At 46.8% G+C, this 23,850-nt stretch overlaps 2 protein-coding genes across 6 annotated transcripts in view; both read right to left on the bottom strand.

Annotated features, from left to right (window-relative positions):
- Positions 1-530: 530 nt before the first annotated feature.
- gramd4a (GRAM domain containing 4a) lies at positions 531-19,960 on the bottom strand. 4 transcript variants are annotated; one of them, XM_086103524.1, is made up of 22 exons: positions 19,194-19,960; positions 19,075-19,106; positions 17,935-18,343; positions 15,075-15,276; positions 12,923-13,043; positions 8,662-8,782; positions 6,983-7,044; positions 6,450-6,594; positions 6,253-6,278; positions 6,025-6,116; positions 5,730-5,821; positions 5,612-5,660; positions 5,172-5,243; positions 5,063-5,106; positions 4,867-4,976; positions 4,597-4,751; positions 3,920-3,937; positions 3,287-3,431; positions 3,088-3,181; positions 2,889-2,979; positions 2,744-2,812; positions 531-2,385 (listed from the first exon to the last, which is right to left on the bottom strand). In XM_086103524.1, exons 3-22 carry the CDS (start codon positions 17,961-17,963, stop codon positions 2,266-2,268), a joined length of 1,857 nt encoding a protein of 618 aa, XP_085959650.1. In that variant the 5' UTR covers positions 17,964-18,343; positions 19,075-19,106; positions 19,194-19,960; the 3' UTR covers positions 531-2,265. The 4 variants fall into 4 exon arrangements, with proteins under 4 accessions (XP_085959650.1, XP_085959651.1, XP_085959653.1 ...); XM_086103525.1 differs by lacking the exon at positions 3,920-3,937 and having other exon boundaries at positions 19,194-19,957; XM_086103527.1 differs by lacking the exons at positions 17,935-18,343; positions 19,075-19,106; positions 19,194-19,960 and having other exon boundaries at positions 15,071-15,172.
- Positions 19,245-23,850, bottom strand: part of celsr1a (cadherin EGF LAG seven-pass G-type receptor 1a) — a 35,933-nt gene continuing 31,327 nt past the window's right edge. For both annotated transcript variants that reach the window (XM_086103532.1, XM_086103533.1), the window contains exons 27-37: positions 23,525-23,699; positions 23,300-23,412; positions 23,137-23,216; positions 22,877-23,003; positions 22,609-22,734; positions 22,391-22,524; positions 21,719-21,819; positions 21,481-21,624; positions 20,697-20,957; positions 20,246-20,612; positions 19,245-20,006 (exon numbers count right to left, since the gene is read on the bottom strand). In XM_086103532.1, coding sequence (XP_085959658.1) covers positions 19,979-20,006; positions 20,246-20,612; positions 20,697-20,957; positions 21,481-21,624; positions 21,719-21,819; positions 22,391-22,524; positions 22,609-22,734; positions 22,877-23,003; positions 23,137-23,216; positions 23,300-23,412; positions 23,525-23,699 — 1,656 coding nt within the window. In that variant the 3' untranslated portion in view covers positions 19,245-19,978. The remainder of the gene's footprint in view (positions 20,007-20,245; positions 20,613-20,696; positions 20,958-21,480; positions 21,625-21,718; positions 21,820-22,390; positions 22,525-22,608; positions 22,735-22,876; positions 23,004-23,136; positions 23,217-23,299; positions 23,413-23,524; positions 23,700-23,850) is intronic.

Raw genomic sequence — 23,850 nt, 5'->3', positions numbered from 1 at the left:
TTAAAGAACTCAATTTAAAGTTGTAAATGTGAAAACAATACTCGCGTAGCTGCAAATACTTATTTGATGCAATGGTGCCTTTCAATCACATTTAAAAGATCCCTTTGCAATGAATAAGTCAGATGAGTAAAAGTTTTGGTTGCTTTTTTTTTTGTATTTATGAGCACCACTACAGTGAAATCAAACGTAAAAAACAGTAAAATGTCAAAAATATTTGGACAACTGACCTGTGCCGTCGAGTGGATGAACTGATGACTTGTACAGCAGTGACCTCCAGCGGCGGTTTGTGGTACTGTAGGGTGGAGGGAAAGAAAAAAAAGACCTGTTTAGTTGTAATGCTAAAGTTGGATTTCTGCCATTGAAACCAACACATTTGAACGCATAGCCACATTTTGCATTCATTAAGCCTCTGAATTGCGTCAAACTAACCAATACAACTGTTGTGGACGTGTCATGATGGATAATAAACTGCATGTGTACACCAGTTAGCATGTTCAGTGGTCGTTAGAAAAAGGACACAGGAAACAACATCTCTTAAACCTGTTTACATACAAAATGTACATCACATTATCCCATACAATAAACGTATTTCTTTCAAAACACAGTGTTTTAATGGACTTCACTGTACACTTGTATCCAAATCCAACAAATCGCAATTGCGAGCTAAAAACAAGGAAAAGAAGGGACAGCAATGTAAAGTAACTTCTGCCTTGCACATTAAAGTGCACCGACTGGATCATAGAGTAACCATTTAGTTGCAAAGAACAGAGTTGAGGTTTCTCAACATTAATTTTACCTTTTGAGTCACAACGAGGCCGTTTGTAAGCGAGCGTGACAGCTTCCCAAAGAATTGTTTTGGAGTATTTCGATGCATGATTCGGTCTAAAGTGGCTTTGACAATTATGAGGCCCGTGTGTTTGTTTGTTTGATTGTTTGTTTGTTTTAATAAACCAAAAAAAAACACTATTGCAGTGAGAATTTCAGTCTACGGACATTAAAATGACAACGTAAAAAGTTTGTCGAATCCGACAGGAAGAGGGAAGCAACAGCTTCAGTGAGTGGTAATTACCCCCTGGTTTCCTGTTGGTTAAAATTAAAAACACGTGACCCAACGTGAATTAACTACAGCAGTTGTCAAAACTCCCAAGACGGAAAAGGAATTCAAACTGCGAAGAAAATAAAAATAATTTACAAGCTTGTGTAAACATGAGCTTAGGCAGAACATGGCAGATAAAATATTTGGCTGGAAAAAAAAAACACGATACATTCTGTGCTTCTCGTTTGAAACAAACAACAAAAAAGGCTTCTGGTAGAAATCTTTTAACACGACATCCAATCACATTGTGCCAAGAACACAAAAATACAACAATAAAAAAAATAAAAAGTCACTGTACAAGCCGGTCGATTGCATGCATGGCAATGTCATACCCGGTCGACTTTTAATTTCAAAATGATTTGTGCAACCTTGACATTTTGTCAATGTGCTTTGATGTGACTTAGCATACTTAATGTCGTCGGCCTTTATTGTGTCTGAATCTGTAGGGGACTAATAACCCCACCACCCCCCAAAAAAAACTGACCGTGAGTTTGGCAGTACCTTTCGACACCTCGAAGGAGTTAAGTCCAGCTTTACTCATACACAAAATCACTGTTTGTTTGTTTGTTTGTTTGTTTTTAATCACCTGACCGGAAGTGATTAATAATTAACGTATATCTGCAAAGGGTCCAGTTGAATGACCATAATAATAAAGTGCAGGGAGAGAAGAGCAGTCATGGAATAGAAGCCTATTTAGTACCACGTTGTGCTGAAATGCAAATTGTTCTCGCTTGAGTTGAGTCAGTCATCAGTCCAAACGGGTAATAAAAGGCATATCTGGACCAAAAAAAAAAAAAAATAAGACAGTATTTCACATTGACGCAAAAACACCAAAGCAAAGCAACCGACCAACTGTAAACTAACACAAAAGGCTTTTTATGTGACGCTTAAAACATGATCAGTTGACAATTTTCTTAAAGCTCCAGTTATGATAGTGAGGAATCACATCCCTGGAAGAGGATTAAAAAAATGCACATTTTAAAAAAAGGAGAAAAAAAAGACTATTTTGTCACACATGCAACGCGTACACAAGAGGAACAACAGAGTGAAGCAGTTAGTTGACCAGGGAGGACCAGCCCCCCTTCTCAGTAAGTTCTGTTCATTAAAAAAAAAAAAAAACATGTCCAGGAAGAAGTGGGACGGCGCCTGCAGCTTCAAGGGATGGGCGTCTAAATTTCGGCAGAGGTGGCGGCTGCCTGCGGCTTGCTGGTGGTCACCACCTTGGTGTACTGCATGAAGATGGCCTCGAAGGCCTCGTCTCTGTGGATCATGGCCCCGAACACCAGCGGCTGGAGCAGACAGGAGGGGTGGGGGGCGGACGGCAAATTCTCAATTCAAATGTCTGATAGGAAACGACTGCTTCAGCGCCATCGGTTCCGGGCTTGAGCCTTTGTATGCTCTGTGTGCCTATGTGGGTTTTCTCCGGGTACTCTGGTTTCCTCCCACATTCCAAAAACATGCATGGCAGGTTAACTGAACACTCTATACTGTCCCTAGGTGTGCCCTGCGATCGGCTGGCAACCATTTTCAGTCACTTTAAGGAAAATACTTTGTCATTTGTATTAAAAGACATTCTGTACACCTTTGCAATGATTTTTAAAAATTATTTAAACATAATTTTTGCGTAAAACAGACTTCACTTGGTACCTTCTGGGTGGAAGGAGTTGCTATTGAGATGCCCATTCCACTTCCCGGTAGGACAGAGAGCACTTTGTACTGGAAATAAACAAAAAAAGTTTGACTTGCCATGACTAACTGGGATACTGCTCCATTTTTTTTTAGCACTAGTCACCTTTTGTATGTCAGTAATGTCCACCAGCTTGATGACTTTATTCTTCTTGGAGGAGCCCGACCTGGAACTGGAGCTCTCAAAGCACAAGTAACTAGGGGGCACACAGAGGGTGGCATCATTCATTTCCCTTTTCAATGTCTTTTCCGTGGCACTTTGATGAGGAAAGAAAAAAAAAACCTTGGAGAGGTGTTCCACTTACTTCTCGGTGACGTAAAGCATCCCGTTCCTGATGTAGTCAGTGGGCATTTTTCGGTCACGGTTTATCAGGCAACACCTCCAGCCGTTCTCACACACTGGCGACACATTGACCAGTTACAAAGCTCCTCATATTTCAGACCTGCAATGCAGCTTAGGAGAATGCGAGGGCTTGTATAAAAGCTGCAGTACGAGGCTCTCACCTGCCAGAGGGCGCTCTGACTCCGGCAGGTTGAAGATCTCGTGGAAGGCCCCCTTCTTGGTGCTGTGGGAGCGGCCGGCCTCGTCCTCGCGGCTTACGCCGCACGGCGCCGCGGCCAGGCTCCCTCGGGAAGCCACAGGCTGCACCTAGAGACAAAACGAGAACCAAAGACAGACAGACAAGCAACACAAAAAAGAAAATTATGAGGGATTGGCAACAAGGACAGGTGGGGAAGGTTTGACACGGGTGGTGGCCGCTAAATGGGAGAGGGAATCTATCGCCTACATTACAGTGGAGGCATCGAGCGCTGCTGCGAATGGCAAAAATCTCACTCCCAAAATCATTTGCTTCTGTGCTGCTGATTTGGTTAGCAACAGAGCTCAAATGCACTCACCAGCTAGCCCTTTAACATCCACGCGTGAACAACGGCATCTCTGTCTTGTTTCGTGACAACAACTACTGATTAAAGCAACAGCGAGAGCAACTGCTACGATGAACTGACGGTTCAAATGGGCTTAACGTCGATGTGTGTGAAGCAAGGCTAATATGAACCAAGGGAGAAACTACTTTTTCAAAAAGGCCCACTCCATTGACATCCTATTGACCACAGAGGGAGACACAGCGAGGGCCCTACCTTCTCTACGGCAGAGAGCTGAGAGAGAGAAAGGGCAGAGGACATCCTGTGACTGAGTCCACATCTCACACACACACACAACCTGTGATGTCCAAATACGTTGCAGGTCTCATCATCGAATGGGCCGCCACCATACATTCGTGACATTATTTTGACCAACAGAGGGCAGTAGTGGGAGGCAGATTAATCTGACAAACTCGTGAAAAATAAATATCAAAATTAATTTTAATATAGAAATTTGAGATGCACTTTTTTTTAAAATTCCAATTATTGAAATAAATCAAACTTTTCAAGCACTGCAATTTTGTTTTTATTTTATTGTTCACGTGGAGCACTTTTGTTCCGGCCGCGCTTACTTTGAAACTGCTCATGAAATACAAGGGAGTTGTTTTTCTGCACCTGGAGTTGTGTTGAGGCCCGGCTTCCTTCTCAACATGTTAACCGTGACTCAATGGTTCTGAATTTATGTAACCCGACGCAGACGGGATTGTGACGCAACGACAAAGCCTTGAACAGGTACACACCTGATTAAATGGTCAGCTTTTTTGCATCAGCCATGCAGAAATGAAAAGCGGAAAATAATCCCGCTCGCGCCATTAGGCATATTTTTTGCATGGCTAAGCCCTTTAGGATGATCTTGAACGCGGGGGGGGGGGGGGGGGGCGTCCGCCGCTTACCCGGCGAGACACGGTGGCGTTGGTCCTCTCCTTGAGCTGGGGGTCGGTGGGGAGACTGTTCCACACGATGTACGGCGTGTCGTACTTGTCGCGCAGCTTGGGGCAGCTCTTGAACAGGAAGTCGATGATGAAGAATTTGACGCCGGCGTACAGGCCTGAAAAGGAGACGCACGGAACGATCACAACGCGTATGTATGCATTTGTTTGTGCATACTGAACCAAACTCACGTAATTTCAGCGAGGAATAAAGCTTGTCGTTTGTCGCCTTACCGATCATGAAGCCCATGAGCTTGTACGGCAGCACGCAGGAGGTGATGAAAGCCACCCACAGGCAGATGTACAGTTTACGGGTGCTCTCCGGTTGCACCCACATGAAGAGGCTGTGGGGGGAAAAAAAAAAAATAATAATAATAAAAACAGCAGATGTCTACTTTGACTGTGGCTCGAGTTTCAGTCGAATGCTTACTTTTTTATCTTCTCTAAAACGTCCGCCATCTTACCAAAAAGGTTCTGCGAAAAGAAAAAGGATGGGTCAACAACTACCACTTAAGTCGAATAACGAATAAAAATGGCACCTGTGCTTTTTGGGCAACGTCAAGGACGAGCTGAAACTTCTCGGACACAGTCAGGTCTTCCTTTGGAGGCTCCTGCAGAGCACAAACACATCCGAGGTTCACCGCCTAAACTTCAGAGCGCACAGAATTCTGACCGAGCGCAAAAAAGCCCCAACATTCAAGAGGAATATGGAACCAAAAAACACATTGCAATTAGAAACCCCGCCATTGTGTACAAATAAGCACTGAAAATGAAGAGGAGCATAAAGCATCAACACCCATGCATCTAGCGCGTACACACTCATGTTACATAAATTTTTGTAATCAGCAGATCAATTATTCAACACAAACCAACCACCGTCGTCGCATGAGGCTCATATCCAAAACATGAGCGAGCACACCGGCCCGCGACGACAACAACGGGCAAATAAATGTGCCGACGCTGTTTGAGCAGCACGTACCATGGGTTCAGAGACCTCAGGCACAATGCTCCACTGGATCCTCCAACCTCTGCAAAACAACACACATACATCAGCTTCATATTTCTCACTTTTGAGACTCGGCGGTTCCGCGCCTTACCTAGCTATGAGGTAATTTAAGGACAAGCGCAAGATGGCCAGGAAGAGGAACATGGGGAAGGCCCAGCCATGCCAAGCAGCATTCATGTATATCTGCAACACAGTCGCACGATTTGAACAGAATGTAACGCCGGCGATGGCGCCAAACTCGCTGGGAAGAAAAACTCTTTCTATTATTGGTTGCGGATGTTAATGATTGGATTAGACAGCCGCAGTCCAGGCGTAATTACTTTGTATAATGCGATACTTGTCATCGGGAGCACTATTGGGGGAGGGGAAAAAAACGGGATACTCACAATGAAGGCAATAGCTGAGGTGTAGACAGAGTGCCAACTGGATAAGGCGGAGAGGTTCCTTAAGAAGTTGGTGACAGGCCGAGCTCCTCGCTCTGAAACAGTCAGGACACACCCGACGTCAAATCAAGTAACGAGTCAAATAAATGCAGATTAGATCGCAGTTGTAATATTGAAAGGGGGGAGGGAAATGCAATCAGACTATTTTTTTTCAAAATCGAGAGCACTTACTGAGTCGCCGCATGTTTTCTGTCAACCTGGATGGGAAGACCACAACAGAAGCTCAGAACACACAAACAACCCACTTTACCCGCAGAGCCACCATAAATCTGCTTGAACAACAACAACAACAACAAAAACAAACGGCAGATCAATACTGGGTGAAAGACGAGTCGCGTTCGAGTGCGCCACGCCGAGCTCCTGCCCACCTTTTAGCACTTAGCGGTTCCTCGGCCTCCACCGTGCTCTCCTCGGGCTGGAAGCGGAAGTCTTCCACGTAGACGCCGAAGCGCTCGTGCAACCACTTTTGCAGCCGCGAGCTCCACACCTCCTTCTGCTGCTGCTGCTTGTCCGCTTCAGAAAAACACGACAGGGTTGCGTGTCAAGCGCGGTTGCGTTTCCTTTCAAATTCCCGCGATAACGTTCACAGTTCATCTTTAAGGTGGCTCATACAAACACACATACGGCTAGGTCAAAGCATGCTAATAATAGCAAAACAAACAAAAAATAAACATTTCCACCAGCTGACTATTGTGCACTTTTGTACCCCCTCCCTTTAATGACATTAAAAACACATGTCCAAGAATAACCCGCACTTCCCAAACACTCCCTTTCCTTTCCCACTTTGTATCTCACGCATACACACCTTGTCATTTCCTGTTTGGAGAGACTTTCCCTGCAAACCCCTCCACTCATCTTCGCACTATTTATTCCAAACCCCCCTTGGGGTGAAGGGTCTTACCTGTTCCATTATTGGAGGGCGACTGTTGTTTTCTAGGAGGTTGCGGCGGAGAATCCTCTAGCCTGAGGTGGAGAGTGCAAGCGAGTGTCACTTTCACTTCCCAGTGGCAGGATAAAAAAAACTTCTTTTTTTTTTTTTAAGCTTTTGCTTTCAGTTGGCATATTTAGCTTGACTCCAAACAGAATCAACCACCAATTATTTTTTTTAGAGGGCAGTTGCGGTTTTATTTTCCATTTCGATAAACCGTTGGTTTCTGTAATTGACATTGAGGGAAGCTGCGGATGGTCTTACAGGAAAGGAACCAAAAAAAAAAAAAACGGTCGAGCGTGGTTTCAAGCATCTGTAAAAACCCGTGGAAAGTTTTTAATGACTCATATCGTTGGGGATTGTTTGATTTAAAGTTCTATTTAGAAACCAATCTGTAAAAATGGAATGCCTTTTCATTCTATTTTGTGTCAACGTCTGCTTCCTCTATTATGGCGCACCTGCCAAATGGGATGTGGCGGCGCCCCCCGTTGGCCGCAAAACCTGTCCGCTGTCGGTGGACTGAATTAACGTACGCTTGGCCTGCTGAGGTTTTTTTTCCCAGAGAAATGGAAATTTATCACATATTCTCAATCGGGTCTCAATTGGAGAAAAATTTAAATCGCCCGATAAAAATGTCAGTTGCTATTGGAGATTGCTCATTTACATTGCGGAAATTTCCATAAGCCGTATCTGGAACAGCGCAGTCTACCGACGGCATTAGCGACTAAATTTAACTCGGCCCGTTCTCTTCACACATGGAAACTTCCCAGCGTGACCAGAGTGGCTCTATTTTTAGCCACCGAGCGCCAACGCCACCCTCGTTGGTTGGCGAATACCGCCGATGGATGTTTACTACCGTTCGACAGGAGAATTCCCCGGAGGACGGGACAATCTGCTGAACCGTCTTTGGCAGTCTCGAGTTCACGTTTCCGAGCCGCTAATTCCCTCGGTGGAATTTTGCCATCGGCAGGCCGACGAGCATCATCGGATCGCAACGAGGACGCCAGCGGTGCGCTTGGACAGAACAGTACACGCAGGTGCCAAGAGACGCCGCCGTGGTTTAATGTGTCATTAAGGGATAACATAGAGAAATATGGCGGCCCCCCCCCCTTTATTATTATTATTTTTTTGGTTTGGATTGACTATAAAGAGACATAAACCATTTTGACACAAAACAAGCAAAAAAATACACAATCAATCACAAAAAACGTAACTTCTCACCCAAGTTCTCGGGTTAATTACAATTACCCAAAAGCGCGACGGTGACATTTTGAAGCGGATGGAATTTTTTTTTTTTTTTTTTTGCGCTCATTAATTAAATAGAGTTAGATATTTGGTGGTAAAACATTTCAAATGCCGGCAATGTACCGGTGGACGCTAATTACGCGAGCACGAGAGTGGCTTTTAAGCGAGCGATAAACATTAGCATTAGCCGCAACGCAGGAGGCCTTTGGTTTTGGGGTTGGGATCGTGAGTTTTATTGATCAGTTGAGAGGCTGCCATTAATATTGAATGCGTCCCATTTGTGCGTATCCGACAAGAAAATGTGACCGAACCGCTTTAAAATGATGCTCGAAAGGGCTTGGGAAATATGAGCGCAATCTTCCCGATGACATCAGCCCAAGAAAGGTGTCAACGTTGTGGCTTTTTACCTGGACTTGAGCACGTCGCCCATCTTCTGCTCCAGGTCGAGCCGCTTGCTGCGCTCCCTCTCCAGCTCCTGCCGAAGGGAGTCCACATTGGTCTCCTCGCGCAGCTTCCTCAGCTCTTCCTCTGGAAGACACGGCCGTTATCGGGACGTCGGCATACAAGCTGCCATGTTGTCTTAGACGTGAATCAAAACATGGATTTGCAAGTCCGTTTGAATTGAATGCCTGCAACGACTCGTCCTTCCTGGCTTTGTTTTTTCACCGCACTTTCAGTCTTTCAACCTTCAGTTCTGACCCAATAATCCGCCCCGCCAGGCTCCAGCATCGAGCGGTCTCAGGTGTCGGGACTTTCTAGAACAACATCGGCTGCATTTCCTCCCGCTCCTTTGTCTGCCGGACTAAAGGGATGCATGAATATTTAAGGACGGAAGGCAATAAAGTGAGAACAAAAGAGAAAAACACCCTCGAGGGGGGCGGCGAGCGAGCCACTCTTTAATATCGCCGGAAAATAAAAAAAAACCTTCTCTCTTTCTAAATGATTTGAGACCAGTTGCGGCCGCGTTAGCAACTTCCTTTTGTTCGCGCCGACGTGGCTTTTGGAGCTCTGCACTGTCCATTTTGATTTGCGATTATTGACGTACATTAATGGATTTGCTTTTGTAAATGATTGCCCTGAACCCCCCCGCCCCCACTCCCAACCATTTTCTGCACATCTAAGTGTTGGTGTTGCATTGACGAGGTAGTAGGAAAGCATGTATGGGGTCGGAAAGGTGGCCGAAGGGTTCTACGGCCTAATCGGCTTAGACGCGGCTAGCTTATCAGTGCCAGGAGCGCAGCAGTCGTCGGGTAAACCTATTAGGATATTAGCTAACCCAAGCGAAGGGAACCGGAAGTGGATCAGTCGCATTCAAGCCACCCATGGGGAGCGTGAGCAGCCCAGGCGTGACCAAGGACCCAATCCAGACCTTGACACATGAAGCCAACTGAAAATGACACCACATGTTGTTAGTTACTGGAGTCCAGAACGAAAAACCCCAGCCACGCGTGTCAGACTGATGACGTACAATCCGGCTCCTCAGAGGCCCTTCGCAATTAGACGCCAAATGAATAACATCGTCAACACGCCTGTTTTGCTTCTGAAATTAGATCGCGGACGCCGATGCCGACTTACTGAGGCCGCCGCTACTTTTGTGGCTCTTCAGCTTATCGACCGCTCCGGCGTAGAGCAAATCGAAGCTGTCAAAGGTGAAGTCGTCCACCTTGCACGCCCTCATCCGCCTCCGGACGCGACCGCTGGTCGGGACGCCGGAGCAGGAGCGGCTCGACGGGGAGCCCGCTTCGGGTCGATCTTGAAACAGAGCCACGACTGCCACTTCTCTCCCCCTCCGGGTGCCCTTTTCCAATTCGCACCCTCAAACGTCCCGTTGAGTCGACATGATCTCCTTCCAAGGCAACATCCAAGACTATTCTGCTTGCTCTCGTAGAGAGCGGCCAGCAACCGGGACTGGACTGAGTGCACGAGGCACCGGGGGAAGGACAGGAGGGGGGCACCGGAGGTAGCGAGAGGTGGGGCCTGCACCATAAGAAGGCAAGGAATCTGTAATCGCGCACAAGTACAGGTCGGCATCTTGCGCGTTTCGAGTCCTATGGATTGCATTTACACAAGCCGGCAAAAATCACATTTCATCAAGGTTTGCCAAGGCCCCAAAGGGGGGAAAAATACTGTGTGAACTTTTCCAATCAGGCGCAGGAAACAATGGCGCTTTTCATTGGATGAAGGTGGGGGTCATTAAGGTTCGCGGAGCAAGAGAGACAGAAGCCAAGTTTCAGTTGTGGCAATCTCGGCGAGGGAGGGGGACAAAAAATAAATAAAAAATAAAAGACTATCATTGAGTGTCAAGCCGTGAAAACACGAAAGGAGGAAGTGTCATCCGGCTTCATTTCGTCTTGTGACCGTCAGTGGCTTCTTGTGCTCTGGCCAGCACGTCTCACAAGTGACCTAAATTCCGCTTTCATCCCTTCGTTTCCCTTTGCGCCCACGACTTGCTGACTTCACAGCCAAATCAGCCCTCTCACCTCGCAGGCGGCTGCATGACACAGGCTCCGCGTTCAGCCGTCTGCTCGTCTTCCGCCGAGAACGCAAACGCGAGAGGAGCACAGAACCATTCGCTCTACAGCTTCCGAGAAAGCATGGATGAACATTGCAGAGTATATGATCATTTTAGAAAAGGTTGTGCGCCAAAAAAAAATAAAAAAAAACACCACTGCATGCTTTAAAGAAGGCGCACTGAAGATTTTTTAAATATCTGACGAGCTGTGTACAAATAACACCATGATGGCATCACTCGGTTAATGTGATTCCATCTCTGGATCTAAAGTGACCTTCAGCTGTGCTCTGATGTTTCACCGCAGAAGTTTGTGTGTGTGTTTTCATCGCAGCATGAAATGGAACAGCAGCTCGGACAGCAACATTGATCGCCTGATCAGTATAGAACGCTCCGTCGCAATGACCTTCCATACGTACCCCCGAACGAGATCGCTTTCAATCATCTCGTTGGAAACAACAACAATTCCCCTCGCCCGTGCCTAGATTGCGTGCGGCAAAGGCGAGTCGTGGCTTTCCCCGAAGGAAGCTTCCTTAGTTGACACGTTCCCTTCTCGTGATTCGTTCGAGGACACGGGGTTGCGCTATTGACGTGGCTAATGCATCGCGCCATTCGGCCTTCAGAAACAGCCTGATAAAGGTTTACAGTTGCTGGAACCGTATCGATTGTTTTGTTTTGGGGGGGGGGGGTTTCACCCCATACGGTGCTATACTTGATGCACGCGATGCTAATTCCATATTGTCATACACTGAAAGGGACGCTGGACTTGTTTCCATACAGATACCTCATTAGCTAATGTCATCACAAGTGGCAGGAACAAAAAAAAACCCCTCAAAGACCACCTTGGACAAAAATAGAACAGTCAGAAAGAAAGAGGAAAGAGGGGGCGGTGTGTATGGCATCCAACCCGACGGGGGAGGTTTCAATGGAGACTGTCGGTTGAGAAGGAAACAGGAAGTGGACGCTAACCCAAGGGCAACAAACGTCACCTGATGTTACAGAGCGCTCCAACAAGGAAATTCTTCCAGGTACACTTAAACAGAAAAACAAAAGACTAAATGATTTGAAAATCCATTCAAGAATAAAAATATAGCAGCAGATCCCCCAAATTTTTTTTAAAAAGGAGGATCTTATGTCTACATGGTTCCATATTAACCAATTAAGGTCCCCCCCCCCCCCGGTAAAGCACCGGGCAATGGATTCCAATGCCAAAGGAAGGGCATGGGTCACCGTGTCCGCAAACCATTTAGAATGGAAACGCGTACGTCCGGTGCGGGCCACAACACAATACACTTCCAAAAGCGGGGGTGTTTGTTTTCGCAGGCGGTGTGGGTCCCGGCATTATTTTGGGAAGGAGAGCCAAAAGACGTGTGAAAGAACGAGAGAGAGAGAAGCTTCGCCCCCCCCCCCCCCAAGGCCAAGAGCGGCAGCCATCTTTTCTGTCGCCAAGCTGGCTGCGCAGTCACCTGCGTGATGATCACATCTGTGAGTCAAAAAGTGGAGCAGCTGAAAGCAAAGGCTTGGCAGAGACCCCAAAGAGCCGTGAGAGTCAACGAGAAAGACGAGAGGCAGAGGAGAAGCCAAGGAGGAAGCAAGACGAGCCCACCCGGGGCGGCAAAGCCCATCCAGCGTGAATCTTGACGCGCTTTCTCGCTCCGGCAGGAGGCTTTTTGAGAGAGAGAGGACATGGCCCGATGTGTTCTCTTTCACACACTGGCCTGTCTTTTTCGCATTCGCCGCCAAACAGATGTGGAGCGATGAAACGGGGGAGAAAAAAGCACGGAAGCGAAGCGCCGCCGTCCATTATGCGATCCTGCCGACCTGCTCCGAGGTGCAACGGTCGTCTTGGCGAGACACGGCGGGCGCTTCTTTTCTATTCATGAGATCCGTTGTGGTATACAGCGCGCCCGGAAAGCATTTCACTCTTTCTACAGATGCCAAAAGATGGCGGCGAAGCACTACGCGAATCCTAAAGTCACTTCGACATCGTTCCTCAGCAACAGGATGTCACAAAACGGCAGCCGCGTTGTTACATGAAGCTCCGCGGCTCATTTCGACATAGTTCACTGGCACCAAGGTGCCACGATATGGCAGCTAAGTCATATTTTAATGGCACCGTCTAGAGCGAAAACTGGATGCGCAGAGGTACGTGTACTCACGTAGAAAGTGTTTCTCCAGTAAGGCAATTTCCAAGTGTCCTTTGACTTCGTTCAGCCGTTCCGACTCTGACCTCTGAAAGTCCTGGATCGCCGCGGCCATGATGGGAGACCCTGAACCAGCCTGTGAATGCGCACACACACACAAAGAAAAACATCTTTCAATTATACATGAAGAAAAAAATATCTTTTTCTGGCGATTTCAATTCTAAGGCTACCATTACAAAACCTCTCCCGAGCCGACACACACTACGCATGACTCACACTAGCGCTCAGTTCAGGTCTGGCTGAGAAGAGAGGTGGGGGGGTGGGGGGGAGAAAAACAAAAGGGAGTGCGGGGGTTCCTCTTTTGGCAACACGTGCGCAAAGGCGGCTGGCTTTGACACGAAGGATGAGGGACATGCACAGACAAAAGGAGGGATGCTGGCGCCAAGTGGCGACGGCTCGGCTCGGGTCCTTTAAGAGGCAGATACGCACACGCATGCGCACACTGCAGAGGCTTTCCCTCCCGCCAACAATCACCTGACAATGCAGTTGGGGAGAGAAGAGGAATAAAACCAGCTCATCAATGGGGGAAAAAAAATAATAATAATAATTGGACGAAAGCCGTATGCCAGGAGGTGACATACGCTGATGAAAAACTTCACCAAATGAGGTTCGGCGCCGCTGAGGACTCAGTAGTAATCGCTATTGTAATTGATTTCACAGCCACTCTCGCAGATTTTTCAATCAATCGTGCTGCCTCGGCGGGGGGGTTACGTTAGGTCGAGGCTCGGCTTGCAATCGGCGTGTCCGAGGCTGTGAATCGGTTCAAAACCTTTATTAGAGATGCACAAGAATTTTTTTTTGCATAAAATGAAAGTTCTAAGTATGTGTTTTTAAAGGATTAAATTAGTTTCACGGGTAGTGTTGTTTGTTTTGTTTTTTTTTCAACCCACCCCTGCTCAAGAAGCTAACGCTCCTGCTTTTAAAAGCCCGCTGGGGATGGGATTGATCAGCCACGTGTGTGGAAGTGCAAATTAGCACTCTCCCAGTAACAACTACGCCTTTCTAAACTCGCTATTGGCTTTTTCGAGAGAAGACGCGCAAAAAAAAAAAAAAAGGGGTAGCGAGAGCCCAGTGAAATTGCAATGGCTAAACGCATCACCTCACATGAGCCGAGTGACGTGACATCAGTGCAGCCTGCGTGGGTTTCGAATGAGCCATTTGCGTACCGGGGGAGACTTTCACAGCCGTAATGTCGAATGTGTTCAGGGATTGTGCACACGTGTGTGTGTGTGTGTGTGTGTGTGTGTCTGTGTGTCTGTGTGTGTGTGTGTGGCACAGTGCCTATTTTAGCTTTTCTGGCTGTGAGTCATCTGCGTGGTGACGTGAATGACGCTCTCCCCGGCGGGCTGACACAGTGGCGTGGGCCAACACCGTCGCGCTCACGGCAAAGCAAAGCTCAAGTGTATGCAATTAAAACGCACGTGAAAACACTTGAATGGGTCATTGTCGGAATTTGGGGAGTGATCTGGGAGTCACTGGAGAGACAATCGATGGGAAGAGAATTCAAAGTAAGAATGCAATCTTCGGGGTGCTTTCCAGTTTGGCGTGCTATTAATACATCATAAAGGCTCCTCGAAAAAAATAAAAAATACACAGCAGAGAGATCCATTCCTGTGAGTACCATTTGTCATGTTTGTATTTGCGACGTGTGTGTTAAACTAGTAGTTGTTTGAATGCTTATGATGACCGCAACATGTATGCTAATTTACGTTAGCCAGCCTACGGCGCTTTACATGATATGTTAGCATGAAGATAGCGGGCTCTCGAGTTTGATTTGACATGTCGGTCTTTACATATTGAATGTTTTGCTCATTAGAAAAAAAAAACGGTGCCAATGAGAGAGCAAACAAGCACTATTTTTTGTTTTTGGGGGAAGGGGGGATCACAAAGGGTGGGGAAATCCTGATTGATATTACCAAGGTGGCTCTGAAATACGAAGCAAAAGCAATCTTCCACCTGCTCAGTCGGGTGTGGAGATCAGAGCCGCATGTTCAAGCAGAATAATTCATGAGTGCCTCAAAATATCACCTTGACAAAAGCATCCGGGGTCCGTCAAGGCTAAAACAGCGAAAACAATTTTGTGTGTCGTGTTTTGAGAAGCACCTACGGGGTCTCGCGGAGGCTCGTCGTTGGCGGCGCGCTTGGGCGGCACGTCGTCGCTACATTCGTTGTCGGAGGCGGGCGGCGAGTCGCCCAGCTCGGGGAAGTCGTCCCGCGTCCTCGGGCCTCGGAAGCGGATCTTGTCCAGGCGCTTGAGCATGGTCAACACCGCGCACCTGGGCTTTAGCTTAACATGGCGGATGGCAACCCTGTTGGGGGGGGGGACCACAAACACAGCGTTGTGACAGTTGGCCTTCAGTCTGCACAGGATGCGCGCGTTTGTAACCCGTGACAACCATATCCTTTTCACCCGTCTGACACGTACGTGACCGCAGCGCATCAGTTGGCCTCATTTCCATGGTGGGAGTGATTGCAGGGGAGCAGGCAAAATGGCCGCGTTGCGCCATCATGCTATATTGACTGTTGGCAAACCGGTTCAGGCTGTTCACCAGCCGCTTTTTGTTGTTCATAAAACGAAAAATAGCAGCGTAATATAAAACACAAAAACAAACGAGTGACGTCACGAGCCGAATGTACCACTTGACAAATGTCATCATGCCCAATTTCGATTTGGAGTGTTCCTGTTGTATAACGCATCATCTGTCATACAGGTTTTAAATTTTACATTACGACCTGCTGGAGGCTTGAGGAAGAAGAGAAAAGTCCCGCTGCATTCTTCATTCATTCATTCGTCTGCTGCTGCAACCAATCTTGACTTGAATCGATGCCGATCAAACATTTATGTCCTTACATAACATAGCTGCTCTGAATAAAATTGAAATATAAACAGAGACTTGCCGTTACAAATATGCGTAGCCTGAGTGAACTGAGATGCACCCGAAAACAAATAAGAGTCTAGTCGAGTATTTCCCCATGCGACATGATTGTAGCGACCTGCTCCTTTTCGATTTATTTGTAGACAGCCCACCCACGCGGGCTCCTGAGACTGCAGCTTCAACCGGTGGGCAGGTGTTGCCTGCGGGAGAACGCGAATAGAAATGGCGCGAGTGGCAGGTCATTAAACACTTCCTTTTTCCGCACTGTGTCACGGCAAAATGAGCAAGTGAACACACGACACTTTTGAGCTTGCCCTAAAAGCCCCTCCGAGTACTTCCCCGAGAGCCAAATGCGGCCGTCATGTAAATTGACAGGTGAAACTGAAAAAATGGAAGCAATGACACTAAAGGGGGGAGAGAGATTGAACTATCGGAATTAATTGGAGAACGTTAACTATTTTAAATGTTACTATTTAGAAATAACTTCCGGCCATCATACGCACAGTAGACAAGTGTGTCTGTGTATTCGTCTGCCAATGACCTATAGTAGATGGAGGCTACTGTCGGTCGGCCATGCAGGTCACAGACGGCCCGCCAGCCAATCACAGCTGCTTGTGGCTTACGTGCTATAAAAAGGCTCTCCAGAAGTAAACCCGCCCTATATCAGCAGGTCAAAAATAGAATATATCATACAGAAGTAGGGCTCAACGATTTTTTTAAACAATCTGCAATCCCCCCCCCCCCCCCCCCCGCTGAATATCACGATTTCCATCCAAAACAACATACTAGGTCATCCCCTCATTATCTGGGCTCTCCCCGTGGGCGATTCCTTGACAAAGAGAGGGATTAACGTGGCCTTTAAATAACTCTTGCAGATTAAGCATCCCAAGTGGTGATGGTAGAGAAGCATGTTTGCATTTTTGACATCTACTTGCAGAATGTGTGCTACCCACCATACTTTCCGTGGCGGATGTGATCAAGGAATGTTCGAGAAATGCCTTGGGGCCAACGTCAAGATGGCTGAGCAAACCCAAAATGTGCAAAGGCAACACCGGGTCAGGTCTGGCGCTTATTTTAGTCACTCAGCACTCAAAATAATGACATTTAGTAAACATGTTCATCATGTAATTACTGCTGCCAACTCATACGCTGCGATTAGATCATCAACGGCGGTTACATAAACAAGAGATGATCAATAGGTTGTGAACAGCAGGTCAATTTCTCAAGTGGAAAATACAGTGGGGAGTGGACAGCTGTTTTCAAATCCAGATTGAAAAATGCAACAACCCTCACATAAAATGAAGTATGGGTCATTATTGTTTTAAATCAAGTGAAGATGGGCCGGTGGGGTTGACAGACAAATCTGCTTTGCTTCCAATGTCAAGTGGGAGTACTTTTTTTTTTTTTTTTTTGTGGCATGTGGCATAGAGGCGTCATGGAATTTGAAGCGTTCGAGCTTCCTACGTGCACTAAGAATGCACCACAATACCCACTTTAAAACAATCTGTAAGATTTCTTTGCAAGCTTCAAGGTAAAGATGTGTATGTTATATTTTTGCTCTCAATTTTGGGGGTGGTGCTTTGTTTTTTAATTTATTTTCGATTTCTGTTTTTCAAAGTTTTCAGTTTTATGTTTTTTTTTCCTGTTTTTCAAAATATGTTTGAGGGGTGGCGTTCATTTCTCTTGTTTCTTTATTCCGTTTTAATGATTTTTTTCTATTTATTAGATTTTTTTTCAGTTGTTAAAATATTCCACAAACATTTTTTTAGATTCAGTTATAGAGGTTGTTTGTGGACATGAAAAACAATAAGTATAATTAAGTAAGTGGTCGTGGAGGAGGACTATAAATATTTTGGTACAGTTGAACCACCACAGAAGGCCCAGCTAGCATAACGTAGCGCCGAATTGCCGCGATCACGGTAGACATTTGATTTTGGTTGACAATTTCATTTTTTAATTAAGCAAACGACGCATGAAATCTAGAAATACACCGTCATTTTGTCAGGTTTACTCCCAACACCACGGCACGTGCCACACAAACCGCCCAAAGTGACCCTTTTTAAAAAAAAAAAAAAAGACATATTTTCTTACCCAGCGCGTAAATCGTAGCAAAGTTTCATGAACACTGAGATTGTCCTTCGTTTATCCGTCAGTACACCTGCTGCTCAGGACGTCCAAGGGGACCGCCAGTGTCGCGGTGAAAAAAAAAAAAAAGCTCCCGTCGCTCAGTCAGTCCATCACGGCAACGTCCAAAAGGACCACTTCTCTTTTTTGTGCGCGTGTGCTGGACGCCGTTGAAGGCAGGAAACAAAAAGAAAATACCAGTGTCGTCGCTCCAGCTGAGAATGAAAAGTGCCGCGGGTAGCCTCAGTCAGCACCGTTAGCCTCAGCCCGAGGCTTGCAGTGGAAACGCTAGCTTCGTCTCCCGTTGCTTTCGCACTGGTGACAGGCAGGGAAGGGCCACGGAAGTGACGTCAGAGGGACCCATTAAAGTGGCTTCCTTCGGGAGGGAGACCCCACGTGCACAATTTGTCACAAACAAATGTTTTTAAAAAATGGTAAACATAAGTACACATAAGTAATGCCAAATTTTCATTTAAATGACCGTGTGGTCTCATTAACGTTTCTGTACTATGTATCCTGTCACATTTTAAGAAAAGGCCGACTGAGATTTCATGGCTACTGTATTTCCTATTGTGAAGGATCAATTTCGATTATTGGCCACGAGATGGTAGCAGCCCGTCGCAAAAGAGAATTTCAATTATATTCTCGGACCCTCCACTAGATGGAAGAATTGCACTTCTAATATATATAAGGTGATTGGCTCGCCTGTAAATTCTAGTTACTAGGTACTTGTTTGGCATGAATAAGATCACGTAGTTTAATACCCGCGTCTCATTCGGCAAATAAATATGTGACGCACAAATATGTTATACTTTCGATATCCTTTCAATTTGAAGGGAGGCATCAGTAGCCAAGACAACAAAAGCCCCAAGTAGGCTTGCAACCTGACTCGGCCTTCTAACCTTTCACATAATATGCTTGCCTGGTGGCAGCAGACGTGTGAACTGAATCAAATCGAGCCAACTGTTCATTTTATCCCAATTTATGAAGAGCCCATGCATCATCCCCAACCTGCTTAACGCCGTACTGCCTCTCCCCCAATCTGCCACGTAAACCCCAGAAAAACATTCCTCTCATTAACGTACTGGATAATATCTTGGGGCTTACCTCGCAGTGCCGGCGGGCCTCGTGTGAGTGGTCTGAGCAGTGGAAAAAATGCAAATAATGTCAGGGGAGACAGAAACAGCTCCATAACCTTGTAAGGTAACGTTCTTATCGGCACTCACCGATATTCTTTCATCTCTCGGGTGGCACTCACACACACACAAACAAAAATATTAAGTACAAAGTCAACATCTTTAATTTGTCAGACTTAACTCCAGTGTCTTAGAACCGTAAAAAATAAATATACATTATGTTACAAAACATTTCCAGTGTCCCAACGTTACAAAAATAACCACGTATTAAACAATATTGATCACACAGGCGGAAACAAGACGAAGGCACCCTTGTGAGTGGTAAACATAATTTAAAGAGTAGCTGCGAGGTGGATTCTGGTCTTCCAACTGGAGAATTCCATCGAGAATCTTCACGATAAATGTGAGAAACGGCTTTATAGTGCTTCAGTGTTTCCATCCTTCCGTTAGTGCTCTTTCTTCTCAACTTAAAACGCATTTGGGAGGCCTCAACGCTCATCTCCTGATTGTTCAAGTTTGATTAAAAATAAAAAAGTAGATGCTTTTCCGCCATCTTTTCACCAAATTTGAGAGCTTTACTCCGAGTTCAAAAGTAAAACAAAAGGAGCACTTTTTTTTTTTTGCCTTCTTTGAAATCCTATGGGACTAATGTACCAACGTGTTTCCTACCAGTCACACTTGCAATACATACCAAGGGGGGTGTCTTCAACTTTCGAGTCTCTGCTTCCCCGCCCCCCCCTTTTTATTCCTTTGATGCATTTGGCACTCCGGGTTCCATCCTCCTCCTCCCTCTTGTTCCCTTTATCATTCCTTCGACTGGGTTAATACTGATCTCCGGACTCGTGGGTCTCTCCCGAGGGTCCGGTCTCCTCTTCTCATAATGGTGGGCTGGTCTGGATGTCCCTAACAGGTCAGATTGAAGTCTCGTTAACGTGAATACATGCAAAGTAAATTAAAGCAAAGTAAAAAATGTAATTAAAGACACATTTTAATTCAAATGATGAAAATGAAATAAATATAAACCAAAAAAAAATTGCTACATTTTATAATGTCTATATTTAGTGATGTACCACGTCCTCTATTTGTATATATTCATATAAAATGGAGATATACAGTAATACAAATATATATATTACACTCACTCTTCTGTGCCGTTGCTGCCGTTGACCGTCGCCGACTTCAAGTGCATCGCCATCCCGCCGTTAGTATCGCGGTAGACGCCTGCCGGCGATGAGGCGACAGCGATCTGCGACCGCGGCGCCACGGCCGGTTTGACCAGCGACCCGTTGTTGCCGGGGCGACCGCCGTCGCTGGAGGCCAGCGAGGGCCGGCGGGACGACGGCGCCATGATGTTGACCGACGTTGGGGACGGGGAGGTGGCCATGTTGTAGTTTGGCGGTGGCGAGGTGATGGTGGGCGAATTGTAGTCGCTCAGCTTCTCCCGGAGACGGTTCTTCATGTTCTTGTCGGTCAGAGGGGGCGGGTAGCTGATCTTGTTCTTCAGGATCCCTGGCAGTAACAGATCATTTGGCATCCTTCTTTGGATTTGTAATTGGAGAAAAAAAACGAAAAAAAACCCGGAATTTCTCTGACCTTTTCTCTGTTCGGGCTGGTGGTTGCTATTGGTCTGACCGGTGGCCGTCATGGCCTCCTTGGTGTTTCCGGCCACGTGCTTGTCTTGGTCCTGAGGGGTCTCAAGCCTGTCCCGGTCCACGATGTGGTTGATTTTGCTCTCCGTGTGGAGCTCCACATTCACTTTGGTCTCCACACGCAGGCGCTCCGGAGCGCCGGGCTCCTCGCTGTCGCTGGCCGTGTTGGCGTCCGTCGGCCAGTACGGCATCACGTGATTGGATACTGGAGGGGTAAACGTTTAATAATGAAAAATGTCTTCATCAACTATCAAAAATAATCATCAATTAATTTGATCATTGATACATTAATTGTTACCACTCTATGTTTGTGTTGACTCAAAATAAAATATTTGCTTTTACTTTGTAAACGACATCATTGCCCTAGTTTGAGCATTTTTTGGGGCTGTTTTAAAATAAAGGGACTGAATTACTTTTTGGGGTTTTTCGCATTATTTAATGAATCAAACTTGGCTAAGTGTTGAGATTTGTTCCACCATGCGGTAAGTTTGATATGTGTACACTTGATTTGTGTATGGTATGTTAAACAATGACTTCTCTGCCATTTTCAATGATGTAAAGGTTAACGGCAACCTCTGTCGTACTCTTTGTTGCTACTGTAGTTTGTTGGTTTGATTTGGATTCATCGTTCATCCCCGTGGTCAACTCATGGCAACGAGCAGAAATAATTCATCATCTGCTGCTCTACAGAAATGTTCCCCCGAGCGGGTTAAAACAAAAACGCTTACCTTTAGGCGTGCTGTGAGCCGGCTGCCTCTCGTTGTTCCACTTGGGCTTGACGTCCATGTCGTCGTCCTCGCTGTCCGACGAGTGCGACGAGGCGTAGGAGGAGCTGTTCTCGTCCAACGACAGCTCGCTGTCCGAGTCGGAGTCTGACGCGAGGAGAAGGAGGCGCGGTGAGATGAAAGCATTCAACTTGAATCCTTCTGTTTTTTTTTTTTGTTTGTTTTTTTTACACACGCTCACCGTCTGCCTTGGAGCCACTTCTGTGGAAGAGAGGCCCGTCGAGATCGGTGTGCCCTTTGGCCGTTCCGGATGAGACGCTGGGCTTCTGGCCCGACTCCTCCCTGCTTCGACGAAAAAAGACGGAGAAGGAATCAAGGGAATTTTTAAAGACCATTCATACGTCAGTTCTTGCATCCCTTGCTGTGCACCTGAAGCTGAGGAGAATTTGGCTGGAGGACAAAATACGTTGCGACTCTTTGAACAAGAGCCACAAAGACAAATGCGTGCGCGTGTCAGTCATAAATTCCCTTCCCTGCAGTTATGCTCCAGTCTCATGCCTACATCAAGCCTGCTCGCGGGCCTCCGGTACCAGGCAGCACGCCACCTTTCTCCCCGCCCGCCCGCCCGCCCGCCCGCCCACGGCATCCCTTAACCTCGGGGTCAGCTCATATTACCCCGACGACAGATTTACGAGCACGGGCCTAATCCAAGACCTGTTAAACCCCTCTGAAGCTGCTGAACGAGTGCCCTGACTCACTTAAACTGATCTGATCACAGAGAAAAATAATTGAAGGGACATTTGTCAAGAGTTGGGGGATGCATCACAGAGCAATGTCGTGTTAAGTGATTGTGAAACAAGCATGCGCAGAGACTTAAGTGGAAGCAGCCATGCGGTCAGTGGGCGTGCTGTACCTCCAGAGCGCGTAAGCCCGGTAGCTGCTGCGGCTCTTTCCTGACCTGAGCGTGCTGTCCAAGGAGACGGTGGACTCGCCCATGGCGGCACAGTAGACGTGCCCGTCGTCCGTGTTGTTGCAGTTGAGGGAGCGCTGCCAAACACCCCGACGAGTCAGCGAAAAAGCGCAAACACACAGACACACACACCAAAAAAAAATATGCCAGCGGTTCCTCACTGTGAGCAAAGAGGCCCGCGTGGCGGTTGTCTCCTCGGGGAAGTTCTTCTTCCCCGTGAAGACGTTCTTGAGATGCTTCCTTACGTCTTTGTTGAAGATGATGTGGAAGAAGAAGATGAAGATGCCCTGTGAACCGAAGGCGATTGCGTTCAACGGCAGCTCCAAACTGCACCGCAGAGGTCAGGCGGTTTGCTTTCGCAATCAACGCCGTCTTGACGCTCGACTGCGCCCAAGTGGCACGTTTTTTTTAGTGGCACTCGGGAATCACCTGCAGACAGCTGAAGCCGGCGAACAGGTAGTGGAAGGTCAGCACGTCGCTGTTGACCGCCATCAGGCCCAGCAGCCAGGTGGCGCTGATGAGCAGCAGCAGCAGGAAGGCCATTCGAAGCGCTGGGCTAAGAAGGTACACACACACACACACACACAACACACACACACCAAGATGGCAGATGATTAAAATGTTAAGGCTTTACTTTATCTCATCGCATTATAATTCATATGATATTCATAAAGAACATCGGCGCTTACATCGCGCCTGACTTCTCAACCGCCTTCTGCCTGCGACCACAGGAAGCCTTCGCGGCCAAGATAAAGATCACAATGTTCACCTATGGATACAAAAAAAATGTTTTAAAAATCCGAAGGAATTCTGTGCTGATGCTTTGCAGGGTTTAGTAGCAAAAACACACACCAAAACCACGACAAATATGGGTCCCGCAAAGCTCCAAATGAGCGTGTCGTGCACGGACAGCCAACAAAAATCGGGGTTTCCGTAACCCTGCGGGTCCAGGCCGACGGCCAAGCCTAAAACACAAGGAACCCAAAACAGATCCATGAAGAACTGAACCCAATAAAGAGTCCGGGAAGCTGGTTATTAAAAGTGAAGCTGTTTTTTAATTTATTTTTTATTGTTTACCGGTGATGATAGCCGGGATGCCCCAGCCCATGGCGTAGTAGAACCTCATGTGGCCGTGGTTGATGTTGCGCAGCTCCGTCAGCATGCGGTAGATGTGCAGACCCTCCACGAACATCCACGCAAAGGTGCACATGTAGAAGTAGTGCAGGAGGATGGCTATGACTGTGCACACGAACTGCAAAGGGAGGAATTTAAAAAAAAAAAAAAAGAGCATAGAGTTTAAAATTCCTCCCTCCTGCTTTCCATGGCGTTATGTTCGACTGAAAGCAGGAATGCACTTAAAAAGAATAGTTGCGATATGTGTATTTATGGCGGGCGAGATCAGA

The sequence above is a fragment of the Hippocampus guttulatus genome, chromosome 22 (assembly GCF_054856545.1).
Source record: "Hippocampus guttulatus isolate MCC_2025c chromosome 22, RoL_Hgut_1.0, whole genome shotgun sequence".
NCBI lineage: Eukaryota > Metazoa > Chordata > Actinopteri > Syngnathiformes > Syngnathidae > Hippocampus > Hippocampus guttulatus.
This window is presented reverse-complemented; position numbering and strand designations above follow the sequence as displayed.

Excerpts from the sequence above, each read along its gene's own strand:
- gramd4a (XM_086103524.1), bottom strand. The coding sequence starts at position 17,963 with ATGAAACTTTGCTACGATTTACGCGCTGG. Across the intron at positions 7,045-8,661 it reads GGCGACGTGCTCAAGTCCAG|GCTAGAGGATTCTCCGCCGC; the intron begins GTAAAAAGCCAC and ends TCTCCACCTCAG. Across the intron at positions 6,595-6,982 it reads GCCCTCCAATAATGGAACAG|CGGACAAGCAGCAGCAGCAG; the intron begins GTAAGACCCTTC and ends GTTTTTCTGAAG.